A 25,338-nucleotide genomic window follows, 5' to 3' on the forward strand; every position below is an offset into this window, starting at 1 on the left:
GCATCTATCTCTTAAATTGGAATTTCATCTCTGCCAATTTACTCAATTGCAAACCCTAATAGGAACAATTTACAATCACAACAGACAAAATTGAGAGAGGAGAATTAAGGAACCTTGAACGTAAAAGCAATCTAAGTCTCCATGCATGAACAATAACTCTGGAATTGGATGTTTCAGGCCACACCTCAAACACCAGAAACAGCAGCTCTCCTGCCTGTCTCAACACACCTCCACCTCAAGGTTGAGCCAATAACCCAGAAACCCCTGCATCACCAAAACCCCAAATCAAAATTCTTTCAACTCATCACGAAAACCCACTCTTTCAACCCCAATCAAATTTGACGAACTGTAAATCCAAAGAGCACCCAACAAAGAAATCCTAAATCGAAGAAACACAGACACAATCATGACATGCATCATCAGAACTGAAATTACCCGCAACCGATTGCGCAATCCTCTGCAAACAGCGTAACAGGGAAAATGGAATCAGACTCGTATGTACATGCTAACAAACAACACCACTTCCTTCACTATCTACCTCTCGGTGGAATAAAGTAGCATAGACACGATAGCACTGAGCAGCACCCCAGGTGTCAAAGCAAGAAACAGCACACACTGAGCAGCAACCCAGGTGTCTAAGAAAATGAATTCCCTTCACTCTTTCTCTCTCTCTACCTCTGTGTGGAGTGAAGAAGAGCTCTGAAAAGGTAGGCAGGTGTCAGGCAACAGATATGAAGTAGGGAGAAAATCGTCTTTTCATCCATTACCAGCTCGGCTGGAGCCGTTACTGTTCATAAGCCGATGAACAGTTAACTGAGAATTAGAATATTATAAATGTTTGATACTAATTAGACCAAGAGTCGCCTCATATAAACAAATGAGGCACTGGGCAATAATTGGCATTCAAAATTTCGGGATGTACACTAGCAATAAAAAAAAAAACAGAGCTATATAGAAAAAACTTACTCAGGGGCCAGGTAGCCAGGAGTCCCAGCAACACCTGTAACTATATGAGTCTCATCACCTGGGGCAAAGTTTCTTGACAGGCCAAAATCAGAGAGTTTAGCTTGAAACTTTTGATTGAGTTAGATGTTTGTTGATTTCACATCTCTATGGATCATAGGTGGTTTACAACCATAGTGTAGTTACTCCAATCCTGCAATTCAGAATTATGATTGCCATTTCTCACAAGTTAAAAAAAGAAAGAATTCAAGAAAAATAAGTTCAAAGATTCTAGTTAGCAAAGAATTATGTAAATCAGTCAGTTGCAGACCTTGTGCAGATTCTGTTGCTATTTGAAGTCTTCCTTCCCAAGTCAAGACATCCGAACTTTTGTCTAAACTCATTCAAATATAAAACGGGACATGGTTAGTTATTTGTGTCATAATAATTAAAAGGCAACTTCAATCCCATTGTGATGCAAGAATGTTTCAGCAGAAGACTAATTGTCCATTGCAGTCAAACCTGAGAGAAATGCTTGCAAGTTTCCATTGGCCATGTACTCGTAAACAAACCCTTTGTTGATTTCGTCATCACAATATCCAACGAGGCTAGTCAAGTTTGTATGATGAACTCTCATAAGAAGATGAACCTGTAATTTTAAGAGTTCACAAACGCGTTGTCTTAATTTCATATCTATCTATTCATTTGGTATCAGAGACTTCATCAAAATGTGAATTGTCTAAAATACCATTTAGTCTAGAAAATAAAAACTTATAATGAAATTATCTAACTGTTGTAGAGAAACTGAATTTGGGAGAAAATTTCTGTGTATTCTCATTGATAATAGGGGCCTCTTTATATAGAGAATTACAATGCATAGAATCTCAATCATACAAGGAAAGTAATTCTACATTGATTAGGATTCTAGATCCTTCTAATTAAATCCTATTACCACTAGGTCAAGTAACCTAGAGTTTGGGCTAAACACAAATTAGGTTTTCCTTCAACACTCCCCCTTGTGTTGCCCAAACGCGGTGCTTCTCTCGTTGCCTCATTAAAAACCTTGCCAAGTAACAAAAACCCAGTGGGACAAAAATAACCTCGGTCGAAGGGGAAAAAGAGCACAACACACCCTTCACGATTCGAGACGAACATGTAGACATCTCCCCCTGATGTCTGCACCTCCCCCTGATGACTACGATCATGGGAGTTCAGATAATTTTGGCAAGTCAATTCTTGCCACATGTTTCTCGAACGTGGATTTGGGCAATGATTTAGTAAACAAGTCTGCCACATTGTCCTCAGATCGAACCTAGTTCACTTTGATCTCGAGGAGTGTCTGTTGTTGCTGATTATGCTTGGTGTTGTCGCTTTTGATGTTGCCTTGCCTCATTTGTTCAAAACAAGTAGCATTATCCTAAATGCTCGTAGGCTCATCTGTGGTAGACTTCAAACCACAATTGTTCGAACATGCGTAATTATGGATCCAATCCATATACATTCACGAACCACTTCGTGAAGAGCAATGATCTCTGCATTGTTCGAAGATATAGCGACTACGGTCTGTTCTGTAGACCTCCAAGATATCACGATCTTTTCCCATGGTGAACACTTAACCAGTTTGGGAGCGATCTTTGTGTGGGTCAGAGAGATACCCAACATCAGCAAAACCTTCCAAAACACATGTCGTTTTGGGATGGGGATAGAGAACGCAGGCCAGCGTTGACGACGTACCTGGTGTGTGATGGGTCCGAATCCATCATCTCTTTGTAGGGATAGAACAAGCCCATATCATTCATACATCTCAAGTATCGAAAGATATCTTTTACACCAATCCAATGGCGTCGCGTTGGCGCAGAGCTATATCTAGCTAACAAGTTCATGGTAAATGAGATGTCTGGTCTTGTGCATTGAGCTAAGTACAATAATGCGCCTTTGTACTTAACTAGGGCATTTCTGCCCCTAGCGCATCTTCGTCATCATCCTTCGAACGAAGAGGATCCTTTTCAGGATCAAGACTACAGACGATCATGGGGGTGCTTGGAGGCTTGACCTTGTCAAAATGCCTAAGCATCTATCGACACGATGCTCAAGTTCCAAACCGAGACATAATCGTGTTCTCCCAAAATCCTTCATCTCAAACTACAGATTTCAAGTGTTCAGCGGTTTCCCTTAACTCTTTAAAGGCTTCTAATGAAGATCATGTCCAACATGAACCGCGATAGAATCTGAAACTTGTCATAGAAACGCGTGGGCATATCCCTTCCCAATCAAGTAGTCACTTTAGTGAGCGTTTCAACCTCATTGTAAACGCGCTCCATGGTCTAGAGCCACTTGATTTGGGTAAATGAAGTTCACCATGAACCTTCATGTATATTCCGTATCTAGATCCCTATAGAGATACGTAGTGACCATATTTGTAAGCTGCATGTTCAGTTATTCGGAAACTACCAAACTGACAGGGTAGTGGAGTGCAATGACATCCATTACGAGAGAATATGTCTCATCGTAGTCGATTCCAGGGCGTTTTGTGAGAAACCTTGCGCCATAAGGCGAGATTACCATCTCTTTTTCTCATTACGCTTTCTAACGAAGACCCATTAGTCAACAGGTTTTATGTTAGGAGGTGTTGGCATCTCTAGCTCGAAAACCTTCCATTTAGGCCAAAAACTCTCTACGTTGGCATTCATTCATCAACGGAGCGTGGTTCGATATCATCGGACTTAGCAAACTCATGCGCAACAAAATGCGTAACTACATCATCAATTATGATGGAGTTTCTATCCCACGTCTCATGTACACTAGTGTAAGTTTCATAGAGCTCTATATTCTCAGGAATAGGGTTTGACGTTGAGGCGTCCCCCAACGATAACCATAACCCGGAAGATACTCATGAGACGGATTGTGAGTCTTGATGATTAAAGGATTGGAATGTGCCAAAGTATCCTTCGAACCCACGGGCCTCCCACGCATCCTAGCTGGGGCCAGGGCCTGTAACGCCAAAGTGCCACTCTCTTTGGCATTGGCGCCATGCCTACCTCCGTGTAGGGTGGCGCTTACGTCCTCTCGTATGGACGTCCTTCCTTGCAGGTATGTTTGCAGCATAATTGTGTGATCTCGTCACTTTAACAGGGATCAAGATGAGACATAGTGGGGACAGACTACGACAATTCCTGTCGTTCCTGTTGAACATAAGTGTTCTTATCTCCCCCTAACGACGGGAAGACTGTCTCATCAAAGTGACATCCGCAAATCTAGCGGTAAGGAGATCGCCTAGCAAGGGCATTTAAGTGGCGGACGATTGTTGGAAACTCAAATCCAACGTAGTTGCCCATTCGTCTGTAAGGACCCATCATAAAGCGCTGTGGCGGCGCAAGTGGCACATAAATGGCTCACTCAAATGTGCGTAAGTACAAAATACGTGTACCCAGTCACTAGCTGTAACGCATAGGTACATTGAGTGGCGGTAGGTCGTAGACGAATTAGCATGGCTGCATGCGATATCGCATCACCCCAAGCGGATGTAATAAGATTGGTGCGCATTACCAATGTTCGAACTACCATCGTAGTCGTTTCCGTGAGACCAATTGGGTGTGTACATGGGAATGTGATGTCCAACATCAAACCCATTGCAATATCCATCGAAAGTCTTTCGATGTAAACTCTCTAGCATAGTCAAATCCAATTGACTAAATAGGATGATTCGGGGAGTGAGCCCGTTGTCACATGATATGTGCTAGGAGTGTAGCATAAGTAGCATTTATAGGTGGACAATGGCACAACACGTGACCGGCGTGTTAGCGTGTCAACCAACATCATGAAATATTTAAGCGTCCGCAAGTTGGTTGAATCAATCCACAAAATCCCTACGGATTCTTTGTAAGAACAGAATGAGTATTGTCATATCCTTTGCATAGGACGGTCTCAGTCCTAATTTCCCTAAGGAATGAGCTTTGTAAAACGAGCGAGAGGCCATAGAAGCAACCAATGAGGGTTTTGGTTAGGCCTAAGCGTCTGTAGCGCTATTAGAAGCAAAATGTGTGACTACATCTCCCATCATGGCGTGGGAGCCATGGAAATTAGCATGTATGGCGCATGGCCACAAGGAGGAACAACCATGGCGTTATGCCCATGGTTGGTGCCATTTATGGCGGCATCTTGCTTCATGTTGCTCAAAAGGAATGATGTCCATGTGAAGTCTTTTGTAGACGGATCATCATATCATGACTAGGATGATCTGTCCTGTCCTGACAAAGCCAATATGTGTCTAAATCCAAGAGATCTTCTCTCATAACTTTATTGGATTTAATAGCTCGAATAGTGACATAGAGTCCACTAGAGAGACACATAAACTTCCCTAAGATGCGTCTTTGTTCGCAATCATTAGAGGTAATGCAAAGGAACTCATTTCCGTTCTCTACATGCATTTTCGCATGGAATTCGTTGGCTATTCATAGGGTACTATTTGCCCTAAGAGCGTAGAGAGTTTCTGTGACAACTGTAATCAAGGTGCCATTTGGCAAGTGGAACTTGGGCTATTCCATGTCCTTGAATTAATACTGATGGTCTAGCCATCGTAGTCACAAAGTCATATGCTCAGAATCAAAATTGAGTCATAATGAAAAGAACTCGAAATTGTATTCATAAGCCAACGGAATACATCATTGTTTCTATGATTAAAGAAAATCTAATCCAATAAAAAGGAATATGGCAATCGCCTACATCTCTTGAAAATAAAGACTTAAACAGAATTGGCGATCTATTGATCCCAGCCAGATTTGTAGTCTTCAACCCTTCACTCTAGATCATCTTCTTGATCTTCTTGTTCCACATAGTGAGCTTCTCTTGCTTCACAATATGCTTTGTAGGCGGTGGCCAGTTCTTCACAAGCTCTACAAATGTGTGCCCAATGCTCAGACACTCCACATCGAGAACATACATCTCTTTGCTCGAACTCCATTGATTGAGGCGCTTTGAAAGCGTCATTTAGATGGCTCTTAGTGTTGGTGGCGCCACCAACATCGCCAGAGGCATTGCCTCCCTCTCTCTTTCCTCGTTTACCTCTTCGGTTCCGTGTTCGCCTATTTTGGCGGTTACCTTCCCAAGTAGAGCAATTATATGGATCAGAATGTCCAGAAGTATACCTAAGATTAGGGTTTTGCTCTTGGCGCCCTCTCTTAGAGGTGCGACTATAATTGGATTCCAGAATATGCTCTGTTTCCACGGATCTCGAATTATAGTTATTCACAAGGATATTGTCATGCTTTTCAGCGACATTCATAGCTCCAATGAGCTCATGAAACCTTGTGATCCGTCTTGCATTTACATCGATTCGATAGTTCTTAGCAACCCTCAATGCAGAGACGGGGAAGGTAGAGAGAGTCTTCTCAATCAACATCGCATCTGTGATCTCTTTACCACAGAATTCCATTAAGGATTTAATGCGAAGTGCTTCCGAGTTATAGTCAAGAACTGACTTGAAATCACAGAAGCGGAGGCTATGCCATCTCACTTCTAGGTCAGGAAGCAAGGAGTCACGGACGTTGCCAAATCTTTCTTCGAGTGAGACCCACAGCCTTCTGGGGTCTTCTTCATTCATATACTCGTACTGGAGCGAATCATCCATATGACGAGTCATTAGGATGATGGCTTTCGCCTTATTTTCCTCTAAGGCTGCTCTATTTGCTTCCAAAGCTTGAGCTTGCTCAACAGTTAGCACGTCCTGGCTAGGCTCGAGAATCATATCCAGGATTCTATCAGCCTTGAGATGCTGGCGGATATCACGAACCCACCTGTGATATCCAGAGCCAGTTGTTCCCAATGGAGCAAAGTCCAATTTGTTCAGGTTACTCATCCTGAAAGAGAACAAGAAATTAGGGTTAGTTTCGGAGCGAAATAGGCTACCACGAAAACATATGAAATTTCTGAGCGTAATCGCTTCCAAGAAATTAGGAATTTCCGAGCGTAGTCGCTTCCAAGAAATTAGATTCCAAGAGATATTGGATTAGATCGAAACAATGATGTGTTTGTGGTCGATCATAACTTCTCAACAAACTCTAAGTTTGGAGGACTCTACAAGCTCTAAGCTTGGAGTGAGCGCGAACCCCCACAGTTCGGCTTTTGGTCTCCCCTATGTAGAGAAAAGGGGGGTAGAAGAAGGGATTTTGGAAGTCTCCGAGAAAAGAAGAAGAAATTGAAAGAAAAACTTCAAAAACGGGAACTTTTAGAAAAGTTTACCTTAAAAGATGGCCGGGAAAAATGTCACCGAAAGTACTGTAGCAAGCACTGTAGATGCCGGAAGTTACTGTAGCTGACCGAAAAAGTTGACCGGAAAAGGCTCAGGAAGTCGGCCGGAAACTTGTCGGAAAAATCGCTGGGGGGCTGTAGCAGGGGGGTACTGTAGCAACCGGAAAGTACTGTAGCACGTTACTGTAGCTGCGGAGGTTTCTGGGATTTGAAGGCTATGATTATAGGGTTTCAGGGTTAGGGCTCGTGCTGATAACGTGTTGTAGAGAAACTGAATTTGGGAGAAAATTTCTGTGTATTCTCATTGATAATAGGGGCCTCTTTATATAGAGAATTACAATGCATAGAATCTCAATCATACAAGGAAAGTAATTCTACATTGATTAGGATTCTAGATCCTTCTAATTAAATCCTATTACCACTAGGTCAAGTAACCTAGAGTTTGGGCTAAACACAAATTAGGTTTTCCTTCAACACTAACATAGTTATCGTAGTAAAAGAAATTAAAAGGCAGAAAAACATAAATATAAAGAAATTGGAGAAGCATACACGTGCATCGCATATGTATGAAGCTAGTGATTAAAGTTAGAAAAGACTGCATTAGTTTATTTTCAGAAACTTGCCTCTGCATGAAATTGTTGAAGTCCTTGACTTGATGATGGTGAAAGCAGCTTGACAGCTACTTGAGTTTTGTCATCTATGTAGCCATGATAAACAGTTCCAAATCCACCTTTGCCAAGAACCCTTTCTCGGTTGTTTGTGATCGTGAGGATCTCAGAGTATGTAAACTTTCGGTTTTTTTGCTCGAGTTCCACTGATCCAGGGTTGGGTTTTGAATTGATTGTAGCTACTAAGATCATCATAATCGCAATTTCAATTAATGGACATATATATTAATATATATACGAAAAAAGTCTTATGATCATGTAATCAAGATCTACACGTTCATGTTATGTAATAAGACCCTCAATCTTCATTAAAACTTCAGCACTTATATATGCTTACCATGTTGTCTTTTCCTTTTACAGAAACAAAAGAAAACTGCTCCAGCTATAATGAGGGTTGAAATTCCGGCAATAGCTCCAATTATTGGAATAATGCTTTTGTTGTTGTTTTTTTTTTTTTACTTTGTCAAGGGGAACCCAAAGGCTTCCTAGGCCCAAGATAAACCCCTTCGGCGCATGTGAAATGCTCCAACTGTGCATTACAGCACAGTGCCTGACCACTTTAACAGCTTCGGGGTTCGAACCTAGGTTGGGGAGCACACCCAACTAGGCAATAACCACTAGGCCACTTGCAGTGGTTAATGCTTTTGTTGTTGTTGTTCTTCTTCTTCTTTGTTGTGCAAGATTCATTTCCGGCTAGATTTGGGTCGTCACACAAACTGACATCAAAATGGTTGATAGTAACAGTAGTTAGAGTTTAATTAAGTAGTTAAAATTCCTCAATTATTAGATTTTACGATGTCATAATTTTCAATAATATGTAAATTTGTATGAGAATACATGATCATGCATCTACATAATCACTCTAAGTCTCTAAGTGCGCTAGCTGTAAAACATAAAACGGCCAGCTTTAGTATGAGTTCAACAAAAAATCTGAAGCAGGCCAAAAAGCACACCTTATTGATAGGAGGCCATTCTTCCATCTATCAACGAGTCCTAGTGGAAGTGAGCCTGTGAACTTGTTTTTCTTTTTCTCCAGGGTAATTAAATCAAGCACTATTATCTATCACCATGCTTGCAAGCGAAGGATTTATTTGCAATTTACGCCTATTCTGATTGATAACTTACAGGACATTTAAATCTGGCAATTGAGACAAAAAGTCCGGAATTGGCCCTGTCAAATTGTTGTTTGATAAATCCCTGAAATTAATTCATTTATCAGCTGTTGAGTATACAAATGGATTTTAAGTTTTAACCTTATGGTACGTATTTACCTTGTCATCTTGTTAAGATACACACACACACACACACACTTACAATATTTGTATCATTGCGAGATTGGATATTGAACGAGAAATCTCTCCTGTTAATCCACTCGATGACAAGTCCCTGCAGAAGTGCAGATTGCATGCATGTTCGATTACTTCTTTGATCACTAAGACATATTTAAACTTGAATCTTTTGTAATCGATATATATATACTTACAAGGAAATGATTCTTGGGGAATCGTTTTCAGGATAGCTACATATTAGGCCTTCCCACAAGTAGTTTAGTGGTAGACATGGATCTCCCTGCCAATTCTTTGTAATTTCATAAGCTGACTTGACGTATGTGATTGCTTCAACTAATATGTTTCACAGTAAACAAAGAAATCACATCAAATGAATCCCATATACATAAGAATTAATTAAATATAAAGTCAGTACGTATATAGTGCTGAAATTAATCTTAAGGTAATTCGGAAGAATTACTCACCATCCACTTGGTTTGTTTCTAATTCTAGGAATTCTTTCAGTGTGTAGACCTCAAGTCCATTGATACTGGGTGGAAGGGTAGAGTTGTCATCCTTGATGATTGAAAAGTTCTGCCCTCCTCTCAAACCTTTAATGCTGTAAATTGTTGTGGTATACAAGTAACTAGCAGCAAATGACTCCTGGAAGAGCTCTCCATGGTTAGTAATGTACTGCATTCTGGACTCGTTTGATTGGAGCTTTTCAATTTCTGCAAAGTGCATGTAAACATAATATTCTGTATCGTTTGCATCAATAGGAGGATCCCACCATAAATTCAAGGAAACATTCGCATTTCGTGATGTGGCAGCTGTGCTCATGACAATTGATGCTGGTTGGTATCTGTTGTGTTTGTCAAAGTCGACTGTGGATGAAGTATTCATTGTTACTGTTTGAGCCCAAAAGTATTTTTGGCAAGATCCTTTGGTGGATTTGATCCAGTGGGCCGATACCTGCGGCCCAAAAATAAGCCTCCTCGGGTTTGGGGTATGGCTTCGCCCATTCCGTGATCCATAAGGAAGACGAAACCTTATTGGGATCGAGTAGCAGAAATTGAATAGGAAACTTCAATTAATAATCCTTCTAAGGCAAGGAGCAGTCGAAACCCTAGGTGTATAAATACAGGGTTAAGCAGTAAAGTAAAGGACCTCTCTCGAATCAATCAATCCTAGCAATTACAAAGCCTCCCCGGAGCAAACCTTCAACCTTGTTGAAACCCGGCGACCGTACTTCCAGTCCTAGTCTCTCCGAGCCAACTAGCAGTACTACTGCCATCGATACTACCAGCGAAGCAAGGGTAACGCCCTCGCAACCCCTTGAAGCTAAAGTCACGCTTTAGCAAAACCCATGCTTTCTCCAAACTTCCCAGTTATTGCTCTGCTCAACCTACAACGTTGAGTATCGATTTGGTGACGCGAAGAGATCACATCCAAAGCCCTTATCCGTAAGGCAATAAGTCCTTTCTCGAAAGGCTAGAGAAGAATCATGTGGCAAGGTTGGTGCTCTCCTTATCCACAATGCTTGAAGAAGAAGTCAGGTCAAGGGACTCCCCGACAACTACACCTCACGGTGCTGGCACGCCTGCGCACACGCTCAAAAGAGACAGTTTGCACACCAACTGGTTTTGGAGCCAAACATTTTGGCACGCCCAGTGGGACCTGCAATAGTGTCTTTTCTTGACCGTAACCATTGGGAAGTCTAGGGAAAACCCTTATCAAAAGGTTTACGCTAACTGCTCAAAGCATAAGACCTCCAGTTACAGACCGCATTCTCGTGCGGACTGTCGTGGTCTTTCTGAAGAACAAGTGACTCAAAGATTCTCTCGTCATTCCCAATTACCCAACATGTCCACTGAACGGGAAGAGAATCACCCGACCATTACTGAGGGTCAGAGTGTCAATACTAATCAGGCCAGCGAGTCTGTTCGCCCTACCACTGTCACCACCACAGTGGAGAGCGGAGAAAGAGAGGCTTTCGTTGCGAAGCCTATTCCAGAGGGACCGACCTCCGAGGAAAGGTTCGCAATCATCATGGAGAATATCGAAAATCATCGCAAGAAGATAGCCGCTGATTTTGAAAGGGAGATCGCGAAGACATATCAGCTCATACGCGAACTAGATCAGCGCATTACCCGACATGCAGAGGATACTAGACAACAGATCGCACAATCAGAGAACGTAGTAAGGGCTCATGCCGCAGGTATCGCTAGCGAGCAGAATCAGTGCCAAAGAGAAATCATGGAGGCTATCACGAACCAAACCAAGCAGACCGCGTCAGATATGGCAGGTCTTCGCAAGGATGGTGCTAACCTCGCAACCGAGGTGGCCATGCAAAGAGCAGAATTGAACCAAGCGGGAGAAGTGTTGAACAAGGCTTTAGGGGATCCTAACGCAATCCTTGGTTTTCTTGGCCAGCCATCTGGTTCGGGTAAGTACGTGCCGCCAAATCAGCGGGAAAGGACTAGCAGCAATACTGTTTCTCCCTCCGCTACTGTCGCTATTACACCATTGAAAAATAAAGAGCAAGCTCTGGTTATCGGCGGCAACAAGGAAAAAACTACCTCGTCAAGTGGACAGGCCACCAGATAGAAGCATCAGGCCTAGAGGGTTGTGGCAACCACATCCAACTCCGTTACGTTCGTTCAGTACGACAGTGACGGGGCAGAAAATGTATACCAGGAACTACCAGGAAGTTATTACGGGATTGACCACTCCGGTACCCCGATTAAGATAACAGCCTTGTTGAAGGAAACGCCTATGCCAGCAGTGACTCTTCAGCAGCAGGCTACCACCCGCGTTGTACATGTCGGGGAGGGGCCGGCAGCTATAAACCAAACAATACCTGTGCAGGCTACTCGCCAGACTGTGGTGACACCACCTCCTCCCCCGGGTCCAAAATATGTAAGACGCGATGAGGTAGAGGAGATGATCAGGCTGGCTAACCCTAGGGCTCAGCCGGATGGGGTCTATGAGGGACCTTTCCCACCACATATCATGCTCGCACCTTTTCCCAGGGGCTATAAGAATATCATATTTTCTACTTTTTCAGGGGAAGACACCGAGGATACGGCGACACATCTGGCCAGGTTTAGGGTACAATGTGGCCAGTACCAGAGTCATGATATCCTCAAATGCAGGATCTTTGGTACTTCTCTTTTAGGAGCTGCTTTCAAATGGTTTTCAAAGCTTCGACCAGGAACAGTGGCGGATTGGCCTGCAATGGAAATGCTTTTCAGAGAAACTTTCAGAACTATCGAGCCTGAGGTAGACTTAGCTTCTCTCACCCAGATGGCCCAGCAGCCTACAGAATCAGCTGTGGCCTACCTTCAGAGCTTTCAGATCCAGAAAGCCAAGCTGAACGTCATCCTGCCTGAGAAAGAGTTAGTTAAGCTGGCGATCAAGGGTTTGGAACCACGTTAATGAAAGAAGCAGCATGGCAGCATGATTCAGTCGATGGGAGAACTCATCACAAAAGTGGTCAGCTTCGAACATCTCCTCAGAGAAACAGACGCAAGGAAGAATGCATCCAGAGGGACATACGTACCAGGAAAACATCGTACCGTAGCGGCCCTGAGATACCAGCCGGCTACCTATGACCCTTACTACCATCATAACAATGAAGAAGTGGTCCAGGATGACGATGAGGCTGAGGAGAATGATATCTCTGCCTACGAGTTAACCGGGAAAAAGAATCTAGCCTTGAAGCAACTGAAAATTTCCAAGGAACCTGTCAAGCTCAAATCGGTGGCCTTCACCAAGCTTGAGTTCGCGACATATACATATGATGCCAACAAGGCGCATGAGATTCTAGACGAAATGATCGCTGCAAAGATGGTGAAGACTGATTTTGGACCTTTTCCTCGACCAGAACAGCTGAAAGGGAAGAAGTACTGCAAGTTTCATAATTTGTGGAATCATAACACCGCGGACTGTGTGAAACTCAAAGACCAGATTCAGGTATGGCTTAATAATGGCAATTTGTAGGTGGAAGCTCCAGTCACGGCGGCAGCACTAGTGGACTTGGACCCCTTCCCGGACACTGGGATCAATATGGTCGATGTGAATTGGACCAAGCAGGGGCAAAGGAAACCGACCTTGGAGTTGATGCCAAAGGACTGAGATGTAAAGTCGGCCACGGACGAGCCACCTGCAAAGGAGAGAGCTAAATCATTTAGTCAAGCCTCGCCCGTGGTTCTATGCTCGCGATGCAAAGAAGAGTGTGGCATTCAAGTATCGCATGAAGAGGTCGAGTAAACATTTCGCTTTGGCTCTCTACCGCCCGTCAAGTGGGCTTCGATATCGCGGAACTATCAACCTTCTAGCCCCAGAGAGAAAGAGAAGATGGAATTACTGTCATCCCCAAAGGACTCCAATTTGTTCAAGAAGCTTAGGGCAGCTGCAGTTGATCAGAAACAAGAAGAGAGGGCCACAAACAAACATAGAGACGTGTTGACCAAACCTTACATCCCACCTGCATCAGCCGCCACTATCAAGGAAGGTAAATGATATACCAGGGAAAAGGGAAAGGCTGTGGAAATAAGCATTTCCAAGAAGAGGAAATTGCAATGCAGGTTTGGGGAAGCCAAGCGCGTGCTAGAGGCTCTGGACCAGGGCCTAATTAAGCCTTCACAACTGGTCAAGTCACCTGAGCAGTATCAGAGAGAAATGGAGGCATTAGCTACTAAACCATTAATGGCTCCCCGCAGCCTTGGAAGACAAGCGAGTTCGCTAATAGGGGCATCTAAGCCCAGTGTTTTTTGCAGGATTACTGAGGAGAGAACACCTCCGATTGTACGAAAGGAGAGCTCGCCAACTCGGCGACCACATGTCAGGCGCAAGTTATTTCGCGACGAACCAGAAGCCAAGTCTTCGGTCTTTGAGAGATTGGGGGGCAAGGATAAGATGGTTGATACCTTACAGTGGAGACCCAAGAAGGTCCAAAGTATAGTCGTCGCTGCCTCAGATGAGCGCATGGCAAGGGAACCGAAATCGGAAACCCCTAAGCAGGCTTCCTTGGTACAAGAACACTAGCAATGCGAGGTAAAAGGCCTTACAGAAGGATCGCTGGTGGATTGTTTGGCTAAGCAGTTCCATGCTGATACCCCTGTCGAGGAACCCAAGCTTAACTTGAAAGACGACATGGAGGAGACGGATATGACTGACACCTCTTGCAATATGGTTTATGTTCTCCCCGCCAGGTATGCACTACCAATCGCTGCTCAGGATTGTGTGGAAGCTGAAGAAGAGAGTGCGCAGCCGTTGCAGATCACATCAGCAGCCACGACACCTGTGGAAGAAGCTGTCCTTTATGAGATGGAGGAGGCTCAGAACAAAGGGCCCTTCATGAACTTCTCCGAGCCGACGCCAGCTATGGTCCAACACGTGAGACCACTATATATCACAGCAGAGGTTGGCGGTATCAAAGTAAGTAAGATCATGATTGACACCGGAGCCGCCGTTAGTGTCGTCACTACCAGGACCATGCACTTGCTCGGGATCAAGAGGGAGAAAATCCAGTCTACATCCCTCATGCTCAAAAATTTTGCAGGAACTGTAACAAAGACCTTAGGATTGCTGTTCTTACGCATTAAGGTTGCCCCAGCAGAGGGGGTTTATGCTTTCTTTGTAACACATTGCTATGCGGCCTACAGTGCTATTTTGGGCAGAGACTGGATCCACAGGAGTTACTGCGTGCCGTCAACTCTTCATCAGGAGCTGATTATGTGGAACAGAGAGACAGATACAGCTGAGGTGATCAAAGCGGATCCTTGTCCATTCCCAGTCTCCGCGAACTATCTAGATGATAGGTACTATTTGGAACCTATTACTCCATTGCAGGTTAGTGGCATCGATGATAAAGGCCGCCCCACAGGGGTGACGGCCTTTGAATTGGCACAGTGGGGGCTTGCGCTCGCAAAAGAAGGCTTAGAGAGGCCTGGCCATGCTGTGCCTAAACCCTTGAATGATTAATGGATTACGACCTCTTAGGGGAAGGAATAGAGGCCTTCCACTCGCTATACGAACGACTGTCATCATACTTGGTGGAAAAAAAGGCCTACGATCGAATCGCGACCTTGGAGGTCTTCAATGAAGAGCTTTCTGATCTGAAGCAAGAGGATGAAATAGATATTCAGCTTGCTCCAGAAGCGCTAGACGATACGCCTCCTAAAGTCGGAGATCCTACTGAAAAGGTTAATCTGGGAACAGTAGATGAGCCTATGGAAGTGGCTATCAGCGCTTACCTAGAGCCTAGTGAGAAACAGAGGCTCACTGATTTGTTATTAGAGTTCAAAGATTGCTTCGTAGAGAAGTACGAAGACATGCCCGGCCTGTCACCGGACTTGGTTTGCTATCAACTACCAACACTCCCTGACAAGAGGCTCATGAAACAAGAACCGCGAAGAATGAATTCAGAAACCCAAGTCCTCGTCAAGGAGGAAGTCGAAAAAATGCATAAATCAGGCATTATCAAGGTCGCCAAATACAATCAGTGGTTATCTAATATAGTGCCCGTTCGAAAGAAGAATGGCAAGATGAGGGTCTGCGTAGATTACAGAGACCTTAACCTCGCTACACCTAAAGATGTTTACCCCATGCCGATCGCGGATATGTTAGTAGACGCCGTAGCAGGACATGAATTGTTGTCCTTCATGGATGGCACCGCAGGATATCACCAAATTCCGATCGCTGAAGAGGACAGACATAAAACAGCATTCCGGTGTCCCGGGTTCCCAGGTGTTTTTGAATATGTGGTCATGCCCTTTGGACTGAAGAATGCTGGCGCAACATATCAGAGAGCCATGAACCTAATCTTCCATGATATCCTGGGGAAGATTTTAGAGGTTTACATCGATGACGTAGTTGTGAAATCTCGGAAGAGAGGGGACCACATCGCGGATCTCAGAAAGGTATTCGAGCTAATGCGACGACACAAGCTCAAGATGAATCCCGCTAAATGCATTTTTGGGGTTCAAGCAGGAGATTTTCTGGGATTCATTGTCCATCAGTGAGGAATTGAGGTCCCTGAAGACAAGGCAGGCGCAGTCATCAACGTGTCTCCCCCTCGAACGAAGGAATTACAGCGTTTGCTGGGTAAGATCAATTTTCTGAGACGCTTCATCTCTAACTCTGCAGGTAAAATCCAGCCCTTCTTGCCATTACTGAAGCTACAGGGGCAGAACAAGTTTGTATGGGAGCCTAAACATCAAGAGGCTTTCGACAGAATTAAGACCTACCTGGCGAGCCGGCCAGTGCTGGTTCCTCCAAGGGCCAGATTTCCATTGATGTTATATATCTCAGCAGCTGAAGCTTCCATTGGCAATCTACTCACTCAGGATGATGAGGGAGGTATTGAGAATGCTATTTACTACCTCAGCCGGACACTGACTGATTGCGAGACAAGGTACACTCCTATGGAAAAGCTGTATCTTACTTTGTACTTCTCAGCGTGCAAGCTACGGCACTACATGTTATCCTTTACTACTTGCATCATCGCCCAAACCGACCTGGTCAAATACATGTTGTCGCGACCTATTCTGAGAGGCAGCATTGGCAAATGGGTACTAGCCCTTTCTGAATTTTCGCTACAGTATGTGCCTCAAAAAGCTATAAAAGGACAGGCCATCGCGGACTTTCTGGCACATCATCCTATCTTGGATATACCTGCAATGAAAGAGTTAGAGATAGCGACCGCAACTACAACTCGACCAGATTTGGCGTGCATTCTGGAGTACGCAGTATGGTATCAAGCCACAGTCTCCTTGCAGCCCTGGGTATTATTTTTCGATGGCTTAAGAACTGAAACATTAGCAGGGGCAGGGATTGTTCTGGAAAATCCAGCTGGCGACTGTTTCTCTTATTCCTTCCAACTGGAGTTTAAATGTATGAACAACCAGGCAGAATATGAAGCTCTTATTATTGGGCTAGAAGTCTTACTGGAATTGGGAGTGAGGGACGTTCAGATCTGCGGCGACTCTCAGCTCTTAATAAATCAGCTTCAAGAAAAATATAGATGTGTAAGTTGGTTGCTCGTACCATATTTGAATCGCGCCATTGAGCTTCTGCATCAATTTGATGACGCCGATTTGGAGTACATCCCTCGCGAGCGCAATTTCGCAGCCAACGAGCTCCCTCAACTGGCCACAGGCATTCAATTGAAGTATGCGGTTCGCGAGCGTATTCTGAAAGTCGAGCGTCGCACACTACCTTCATGGCTTATGTGACCTGATCCGCCTGATTATCCAGTTGTCGCGGTACTAGAACTTATTGATGTTGATTGGCGCATCCTGCTGATCGATTACCTCAAGCGACCAGGCCCCCCAGCGGACAGGAAGATTCGCTTTCTCGCCTTAAACTACTTCCTCAGGGGTGATGAGCTGCGACGACGTGGAGAAGATGGCATAGACTTCCGATGTGTCTATGGCCGCGAAGCAAAACGATTAATGCGTGAAGCACACACAGGGATATGTGGGGCCCATCAAGCGGGACCTAAGATGCGCTGGCTCATCAGGAGACACGGTTATTATTGGCCCAGCATTTTAAAGGATTGCATTGCATTCTCCAAAGGGTGTCAAGACTGTCAAGCACATGGTCCAGTCCAGCATATCCCTAATATTCCCATGCAACCTATAATTAAGCCGTGGCCTGCGCGAGGCTGGGCATTGGACTTGATTGGGATGATTCATCCTCATTCTTCTCTCCAACATAAGTTCATCATTGTGGCTACTGACTTCTTCACCAAGTGGGTCGAAGCTGAACCTTTGAAGGAGGCCTCCGGTGACACCATCCACCAGTTCATTTTTCGTAACATTATCTGCAGGTTTGGTATCCCCGAGGTGCTCGTTTCAGACCGGGGGCAGCATTCATGGGAGGTCCTGTCGAGCAACTTGTCAACGATTTCGGCATCCAGTTCATCCACAGCACTCCATATTATGCTCAGTCCAATGGTCAAGCGGAAGCTAGCAACAAGATTATTATTTCCTTGCTAAAGAAGATGCTGGTAGAAAACCCTCGACAGTGGCACGATACTTTGTATGAGACGCTTTGGGCTTATCGCACGTCCAAGAGGAATCCCACCGCTACGACACCTTATGCACTCATGTTTGGCCATGACGCTGTTTTACCCCTAGAAATCAACGTTCATTCCTTACGCGTACAAGAGCAACATCACTTGATCGGTGAAGATTACGTCCAGGTGATGTGACAAGAACATGAAGATTTGAGTGAGCAGCGCTTAGAGGCTTTGGATAATTTGGTAATGCAGAAACAGCATATTGCCCGCGCCTATGATAAGAGGACGCGTGGTCGTAGTTATAAAGAAGGAGACCTTGTTTGGAAAGCTATTTTGCCCTTTGGTGAGAAATTAACCGGCCGCGGTAAGTGGACTCCGGAATGGGAGGGACCCTTTGCTGTTCACCGTATCATGGAACGCAGAGCTTTTCACCTCAAAGACTTGGATGGCGATATCCATCGCAACCCCATGAACGGGCGGTTTTTGAAGAAATACTACCCTAGTGTTTGGGAGTTCGAAGATCCACCTGACCAACCTTTTTCCCAGACAGGGGGGCAAACATAATCTTCATCGGCTCGCATCAACTCTATATATATATATTCAGGCTTTTTTCTTGTGGCCTTCGACTCGTGTATTTGCTTCACCTATGAACATTAGGGGGGCAACGCTCTATATATTCAGGCCTTAGTTAAGCCATATGCAATTTATTCAGGCCTTAGTTGAGGCCATATGCAATTTATTTATCCAATTTTAAGTTTTTTCATACGTGTTTATCCTTGACAAATTGTGTTAAGAATGTACATGATGGCCTATACATGAGGCTTTATTCAGGCTAACAATTTTTATTTTTGCAAACTTTTGCATTGTGCTCAAAGAAGCATTCATTCATAAAGTGGCTTTGTGGCCAAAGGCAGTACAAAAACAAATCAACATGGTTACATTCGCAATTATAAGGCCAAATGTGGCTTTGAAAATCGTAAGAGACACAGATTTTAAAAGTTGCTGGATCTGGTTGCGGTAAGGAAGATGTGGGCAGTACCGCTGGTGCTCTTCCTCTCTTCACCCACATCCTCCTCTGATCTGAGTCGCAGCTGCTATTGTTACACCCCATATCTGATATACCCTTGTTATTCAGTTGCATGGAATTCCCTATGGTTACCGTTTGCGGTTATAATTTTAACGTTTAGGGGGTGGTTAAAAATTGACTTTTTATGAGTTAAAAATTTGAGAAAATTTCCTTCATGAAAGTTGTAGAGGACGTTAAACCGAGTGCGTGCATATGTGGTACGTAAAAATCGGAGTTCGTATGCAAAAGTTATGAGTGAATTACGAAAATCACTGTTCACGGTAAATTTTTGATATATAGGGAAAGTTACCCGGGTAGGTTTCCAAAACCGGAAACCCACCCCTCTTTCTCTCTCCTCTCCCCCGACTCTCCCCCTTTCTCCTTCGGGTTTTTCTTCCTCCCTCCGATTCCTCACTTTCCGGCCACCATCCGGCGTGCAACAGGTCACCTTAGGGGCACCTCAACCCGCTCTTGAAACTAGGGACCCAGGATTGTGGAGTTGTGGCCATAAAAGTCCGGATCGAAGCAAGGTTTGCTCCGGTTGCAGTTTTGGGGTTTCGCCGATTTCCGGCCATTCCGGCCACCTCCGGCCACCAGGTTAGCATCGAAGGTTCGGTTTTTGATGGTGATCATTTCCCCTAAGGTAGTTCAATCCAATTTGCAGTGTAGATATTGAATTGACAATTCTCCATTTTTAGGGTTCTTGAAGCTTCGGGGCTTTTCTTCACCGGCTTGATTCGACCACTTCGAGGTAAAATTCGTTGATGTTGTAGTTAAGAAGTTGGTTGGGCTTGTTGTGTAGATGCTAGTGCCGGAGTTTGGTGGTCATCGGAGGAGGTCGCCGCCGGCGCGTGGTCCCCACGCTCCGCCACTGTAGGTAGCGCGTGGTGGCGCGTAGAGCTGCATTTAAATTGTAGTTTTAATCCCATATACCCTATAACGATTGTAGAATGTAATGTATGAAGTTTGGTTGAAATCGGAGGAATTACGGATTGAGTTTAAATTGAATAATTAACGATTTACGTGAATTCGAACGCCGGAATTCTTTCGAATTCACTCTAGAATTAATTTATCGATGAATGAATATTGATGGAGTGTTAAGGATGGATGTTGTAGAGTGTTGAGAAGTCGGATTTTAGGAAGGGGGATTATTTTGAATTTCCAATTATAAGTATCGTAAAGTTAAAGTTCCGTCCTGTGAATTATATATATTTATGATTGTTATTCGTACAGGACGAGAGGAGTCTCCATACGAGGAGAATCACGAGCGACGTCAGGGTTGACCGCATATTGTGAGTGGACCTTTGATTTTAATTGATGCATGCAAATTATATTCCGCAAATCTTGAGTTTATCGATTTATCAACTTATTTAGCGAGCATTTTATTTTGGTTTGGATTATTGAATGATTTATTGGTTTGAACTTTTGAATAAAGATTCATTATGCTCGATTTGAGGATTTTGATTTATGCGGATTCGGAAATTTATACCCTATTTATATTTGAACCTGAGATGAGCTTGGCGTGCGGGGTCACGTCTTTATATATTGGATTCCGATTTTGCGAGATAAGTGGGGAAATTATACAGATTTATTGGCTTTGGACGATCTCCTTCCTCACCATACGCGGGTCATGTGAATAGGTCTCCTCCTTACTTACTTTGTGTTTGTGAGTGGCAGTGAGGTAGCTTTCTCCTCCTCACGTGGGTGGTAGTCGAGGTGATATTCTCCTCCTCGCACAATCTATGTGCGAGTGGTAGTTGAGGTTATTAGTTCTCCTCCTCGCACAATCTATGTGTGAGTGGCAGTCGAGGGTAGGCAGAGCCTGAGGGGCTCCATTCCCGTATGGTGAGCCCATTTTCCCCATATTCTTTCATTGTTGTTCTTGACTAGCGGGGCTAGTCGGTTTTTCTTAATTATTGCATGCATCGGGAGTTTTTTTTGAGATAAATGTGGAAAAGTATAAAACCCCTTTTTCTTTCAATTATTTATTTTTGTCCACTCACGCTAACGTTTTATATACTTTTCCCTGGGCCCTTCGGTTTCAAATGCCCAGATTGCAGTACTGTTGCTCGGTGTACGAGAGTGAGCCATAGTGACCGCACCTGCTTCCGCCATCACATTCTGTAGGTTACCTGGTTAACCTACTGTATTCCTTGTCTATTTATATTCCTAGAATGCTCTGATTACTAAGGGATATGTGACCCAACTTATATGTATTATATTTGAGGTCTATGACCTAACTTTGGTGATTGTAGTAACTTGTACCTTTCGGAGATTATGTATGATGTTTTTAACTTTGAGACGGATTTGGAGGAATTTGGGAGCAGGGTGGCTCCAGGAGTTATGGTTGGATGATTAGAAGTGAATTTTGGTTTTCCGCAGGATTTTGGGTTATCCATTTTTAAGGGAGGTTATGCCGAAATTTTGGGTAAATCTCCTTTAAAGGTGGGTCCCGCAGGGCTACTTCAGATTCCAGGGTGGAATTCAGGGCGGGTCTTGTCAGCTATCGTCTGTACCGGAGGAAGAGGGAAGGGAATAATCCATCATACCCCTTCCAGGTGATTGTCCTCCGGGATGGAGATGGTCTCCAGAGCGAGCGCGACTCACAACCACATCTACCTCCAAGGGAAAAACAGAAGTCTCGTAGTCGGACCCCGGGGGTAGACCGCGGAAGAAGAACAGTCGGCCTCAAAGTGGCCTTCCGCCTCTCCCCCTCCTGCTCCACGCCGACAATCGGAGGAGACGGATCCCTCAGAATCTGGTTCCGCCGCGTTAGGAGCGTGGCGTGTTCTTCGGCCTAACTGAAACCGGCGAGTTTCATCCGGATTTCCAGAGACCAAAGACATGCCAGTGGACCTGAGATTAGGCCATGAGGCCTACCCAGGTCTTGAGATTAAGCCATGAAGCCTATGAATTTGTGGCTAAGGGTGAGATCCTGGGAAGAAGATTTTAGAAACTGAAGGAAGAGCAGCAAGGCTTGCGAGGTTATCTCTGGAGAAGACATGGTTGCTTGGCTTCATACTTTCCCCAAGTACAAGTATTTATAGTTCCAGTTGTAGTAATCTCAACCTTGTGATGGGCAGTTGAAGTACTTTCGTCGCCATCAATGAGAGTATCAATGGAATTGAATGCTAGAATCTCGGAAATGAAGGAAGTTGAAAACGCGTGGGAAGCAGGGCAGTCTTCAAGGAGGTAACCGCCCAATTTGGAATTATCCTTTCAACAGTTTCGATGTCAATAAAGAGGTGATAAACTACAGGAATTTGAAGTGATATTTGGGCCAAATAAAGTGGGCTAAATATTTGACTTGTTAATAATGATATTGTTCATACAAAAGAAAAGGGGGCCTAATATAAGAGGCCTAAAGTTTTTGGCCCGCATAAGTTAGACGCAGTAAATGTTCATCCAAGCGAAAACTGGCATCGGCAGCAACTGGCTCCGCTTGTCGGGCCGCTTCGCGAGCTTGAGTTAGGTTTTGAGACAATGCTTGAAAGGCCGCTAGGGGTTGCTCTAGCAAGGGTTCCTGTGCTCAAGTCGGGCCGTCACCGCAGTTAATTGGGCTTGATGTTCCTAGATTTGGGTCCGAAGATGATTTTACGTGATCCGCAAGTCTCTAACAAGGATAGCCCTATCTCCCAAGAAGTCGCGAGAGGTATCTGTCTGTTGTGCGAGGTCCCGATAGTGAGCCTGAGCTTGCCTAGCTTGCGCAGTCGCGGTCGCTCTTTGATTAATCCGTTGGGGAAGATTTTGTAGCAGTTCGTCTATCTCAGTTAACTCAGTCTCAGTGATAGTTCGCTCATGACGGAGAACCCTCAAATACTCCAGAGCTCTGGCAGATGCGCCAGGCAGTAAGATGTCGGGGCTCAGAAGGCGTTGGAGCCCATCCCTGGCCTCATCTATAACTCCGGGAGGGGCCACTTCAAGTACTCGAGCTAGCCTTTCCAATCTGGAAGGAAGCTCAAGCAGTGGATCTGGAGCAGCAGCAGCAGCATGAGCTTCATGGGGCTCCATAAAAGGGGCCAGTTCCAGCTCCGGTTCGGCATTCACCCCTTCTCCCGCTTCAGGAGCATGGGGGCAGGCTCCTGGATCGCCATGTCTTCACCGACTAGGCCGGCAGGATTGGTGCCAAGTACTTCCGTAACGACGGCCGTTTCCTCGACAGGACCAAGATTCTGTGGTTAAGGAAGAACCATTATGCTTGTCAAGAGAATGTACCTCTGCGGCCGGAGCTTCGTGAAGAATTGCTATCGGTGCAGGCTCTTGAGCCGCTTCACCGGGAATCGAGCTAGGTGATATCTGTGCTATGGGATGTGCGGCGATCGGTTCCTCAGGCAGTGCGTCCGAAGGAATTGTTCTTTCTTCCAATTCAGGCGAGCTGTCGTCTATGACCTGCACTAGGATTAAGACCAACTGCACGTCGCTCGCGATGCTGGCAGAAGGTGGAAGATTATCGGAGTCTGTGGGCGCTTGGGCCTGCGAGGCAGATGTCCCTTCACCAGCAGCTGAAGAGCCTTCCCCGGCTTGTCTGGAGGACCAGCAACGAACCTGCGAGCGAGGGCAAATATAGGAATGGGACGAAATGGGAAGTAAATTCTAATGTGGGTTTCTAGTTTCGTACCAATCGATTAGCGATTGGCTCATCTTCTTCCCACGGGTCAGTACGAGGGTCCGAGCGACTGCGCTTGCGAGCCAAGGCACTTAGCTTAGGGAGAAAATATGGAACAAGAAGATTCTTACAGTCTGCGGATTATCATCATCGGAAGAAGAATCTTCAACTTCAGGCTCCGCGATCACCGTTTTCTGCTTTCCCGACTGGCCAGTGGCTAGAGAAGCATTGACTGCGCGACTGCCAGAAGGTGGCACATTTCCCTGACGCAGCGAAGAGTGAATGAAAGGGGAAGAGTGAAGGAAGGGATAAAATATAAACTAAGATACTTACCTCGGAAGGGGGCTCACGAATTACTATACCAGCCTGGGCCTAACGTGGGGCTCACACCGGTTGTGTTGCCGGAGGAGGCAAGGATCATGCAACATCTTAAGAGAAGCGAGCGAGCATTTCGATGTCAGCAGCATAGGGGTTTTTCAATTCTTCGAAGATGGCCACAAAGAGTTCGTCATCTCGCTAAATTCAGCAATTGACTGAAACTTCTGCCCACCATTCTTCATATCCTTCCTCAGTCCCGTCCACGACGTCGATGACCTTAGCCCAATCGGGAAGATCAACCAGCGCGGGCATACTTTGTGCCGGCAAAGGCCCAGAAGGGGGCCCGAATCTATGCCAAGAAGTGTTATAGTTCCAGGCGTCGTACAGAGAAAGTGGCACCAATTGGACGACGCCGAATTGGCGAGCGAAGTGGTTAGGAGCATAAAGCTCATAACTAAGTTCTTCGGCAGTGATCCTAATATATGAACAGGAGATCGCGCGGGAAAAAGCCAAGCACACCCCATCGCTGTGGCGGGAAGCGCCAGGAATGAATCCGTTTTCAAGCGGAGTTGGGAATCTTCTACCCAATATTATATCGCAGTATGGCATCTCATCCAGGAGGTACAGATAGGTAAAGCATTCGGAGTAGGGAGGAGATGATTACCTTTCCTCGCGGCTGAACCATTGACCCAAGAGTTGGTCAGCCGGTGGAAGCAGCGGGATGTCATCGTGATGGAAGAATGGAAAATAAGTTTGGATCCAGAAGTCCAAGATCCAAAAGGGGCCAGATATGCTAGTTTCAAAGGGATGCATAGTGGCCTGATACAAAGTACGATAAAGGGCTCCTAGCACCTGTTGCCCGAGCCCGACACTGCGGCCGTTGTAGAGGGCCGTCGCCAGAAGGGTCCAAGTACCAGTGGGCTTGCAAGAGGATGTGCAGAAGATGAATTTACAGAGCCAATACTCCAAGAAAGCGATTCCGCAGGTCGCATTGTGCTCCCGACTGTAATATGACGACCAAAGTGGATAGGAGCCACTGTGAGCGCTGCGACCATGTTGGGCCATGGTCGAGGTGAAGGTGACAGAGTCAAATTGACCATGTAAATAAGGCTCGCCATCGATGGGTAGGCCGGTGATGGTGAGAATATCCAGCAGGGTGATACTCATTTGACCAAATCTAAAATCAAAAGTGTTTG

The 25,338-nt window shown here is 45.1% G+C and overlaps 1 protein-coding gene and 1 pseudogene across 1 annotated transcript; one reads left to right on the forward strand and one right to left on the reverse strand.

Moving 5' to 3' along the window:
* LOC112184640 overlaps nucleotides 1-25,338 on the reverse strand; it is a 32,404-nt pseudogene that overhangs the window by 5,276 nt on the left and 1,790 nt on the right.
* LOC121051292 lies at nucleotides 18,006-18,716 on the forward strand. The gene is made up of 2 exons (XM_040513495.1): nucleotides 18,006-18,335; nucleotides 18,405-18,716. The coding sequence occupies exons 1-2, from the start codon at nucleotides 18,006-18,008 to the stop codon at nucleotides 18,714-18,716; spliced, it is 642 nt and encodes a 213-aa protein (XP_040369429.1).

Source organism: Rosa chinensis, chromosome 2, assembly GCF_002994745.2.
Source record: "Rosa chinensis cultivar Old Blush chromosome 2, RchiOBHm-V2, whole genome shotgun sequence".
Taxonomy (NCBI): Eukaryota; Viridiplantae; Streptophyta; class Magnoliopsida; order Rosales; family Rosaceae; genus Rosa; species Rosa chinensis.

What these genes read in the sequence shown, in the direction of transcription:
- LOC121051292 (XM_040513495.1), top strand. Translation starts at nt 18,006, where the DNA reads ATGGGAGGTCCTGTCGAGCAACTTGTCAACGATTTCGGCATCCAGTTC. An exon ending in TCGGTGAAGATTACGTCCAG is followed by an intron (nt 18,336 to 18,404) that starts GTGATGTGACAA and finishes TTGGTAATGCAG; the next exon opens with AAACAGCATATTGCCCGCGC.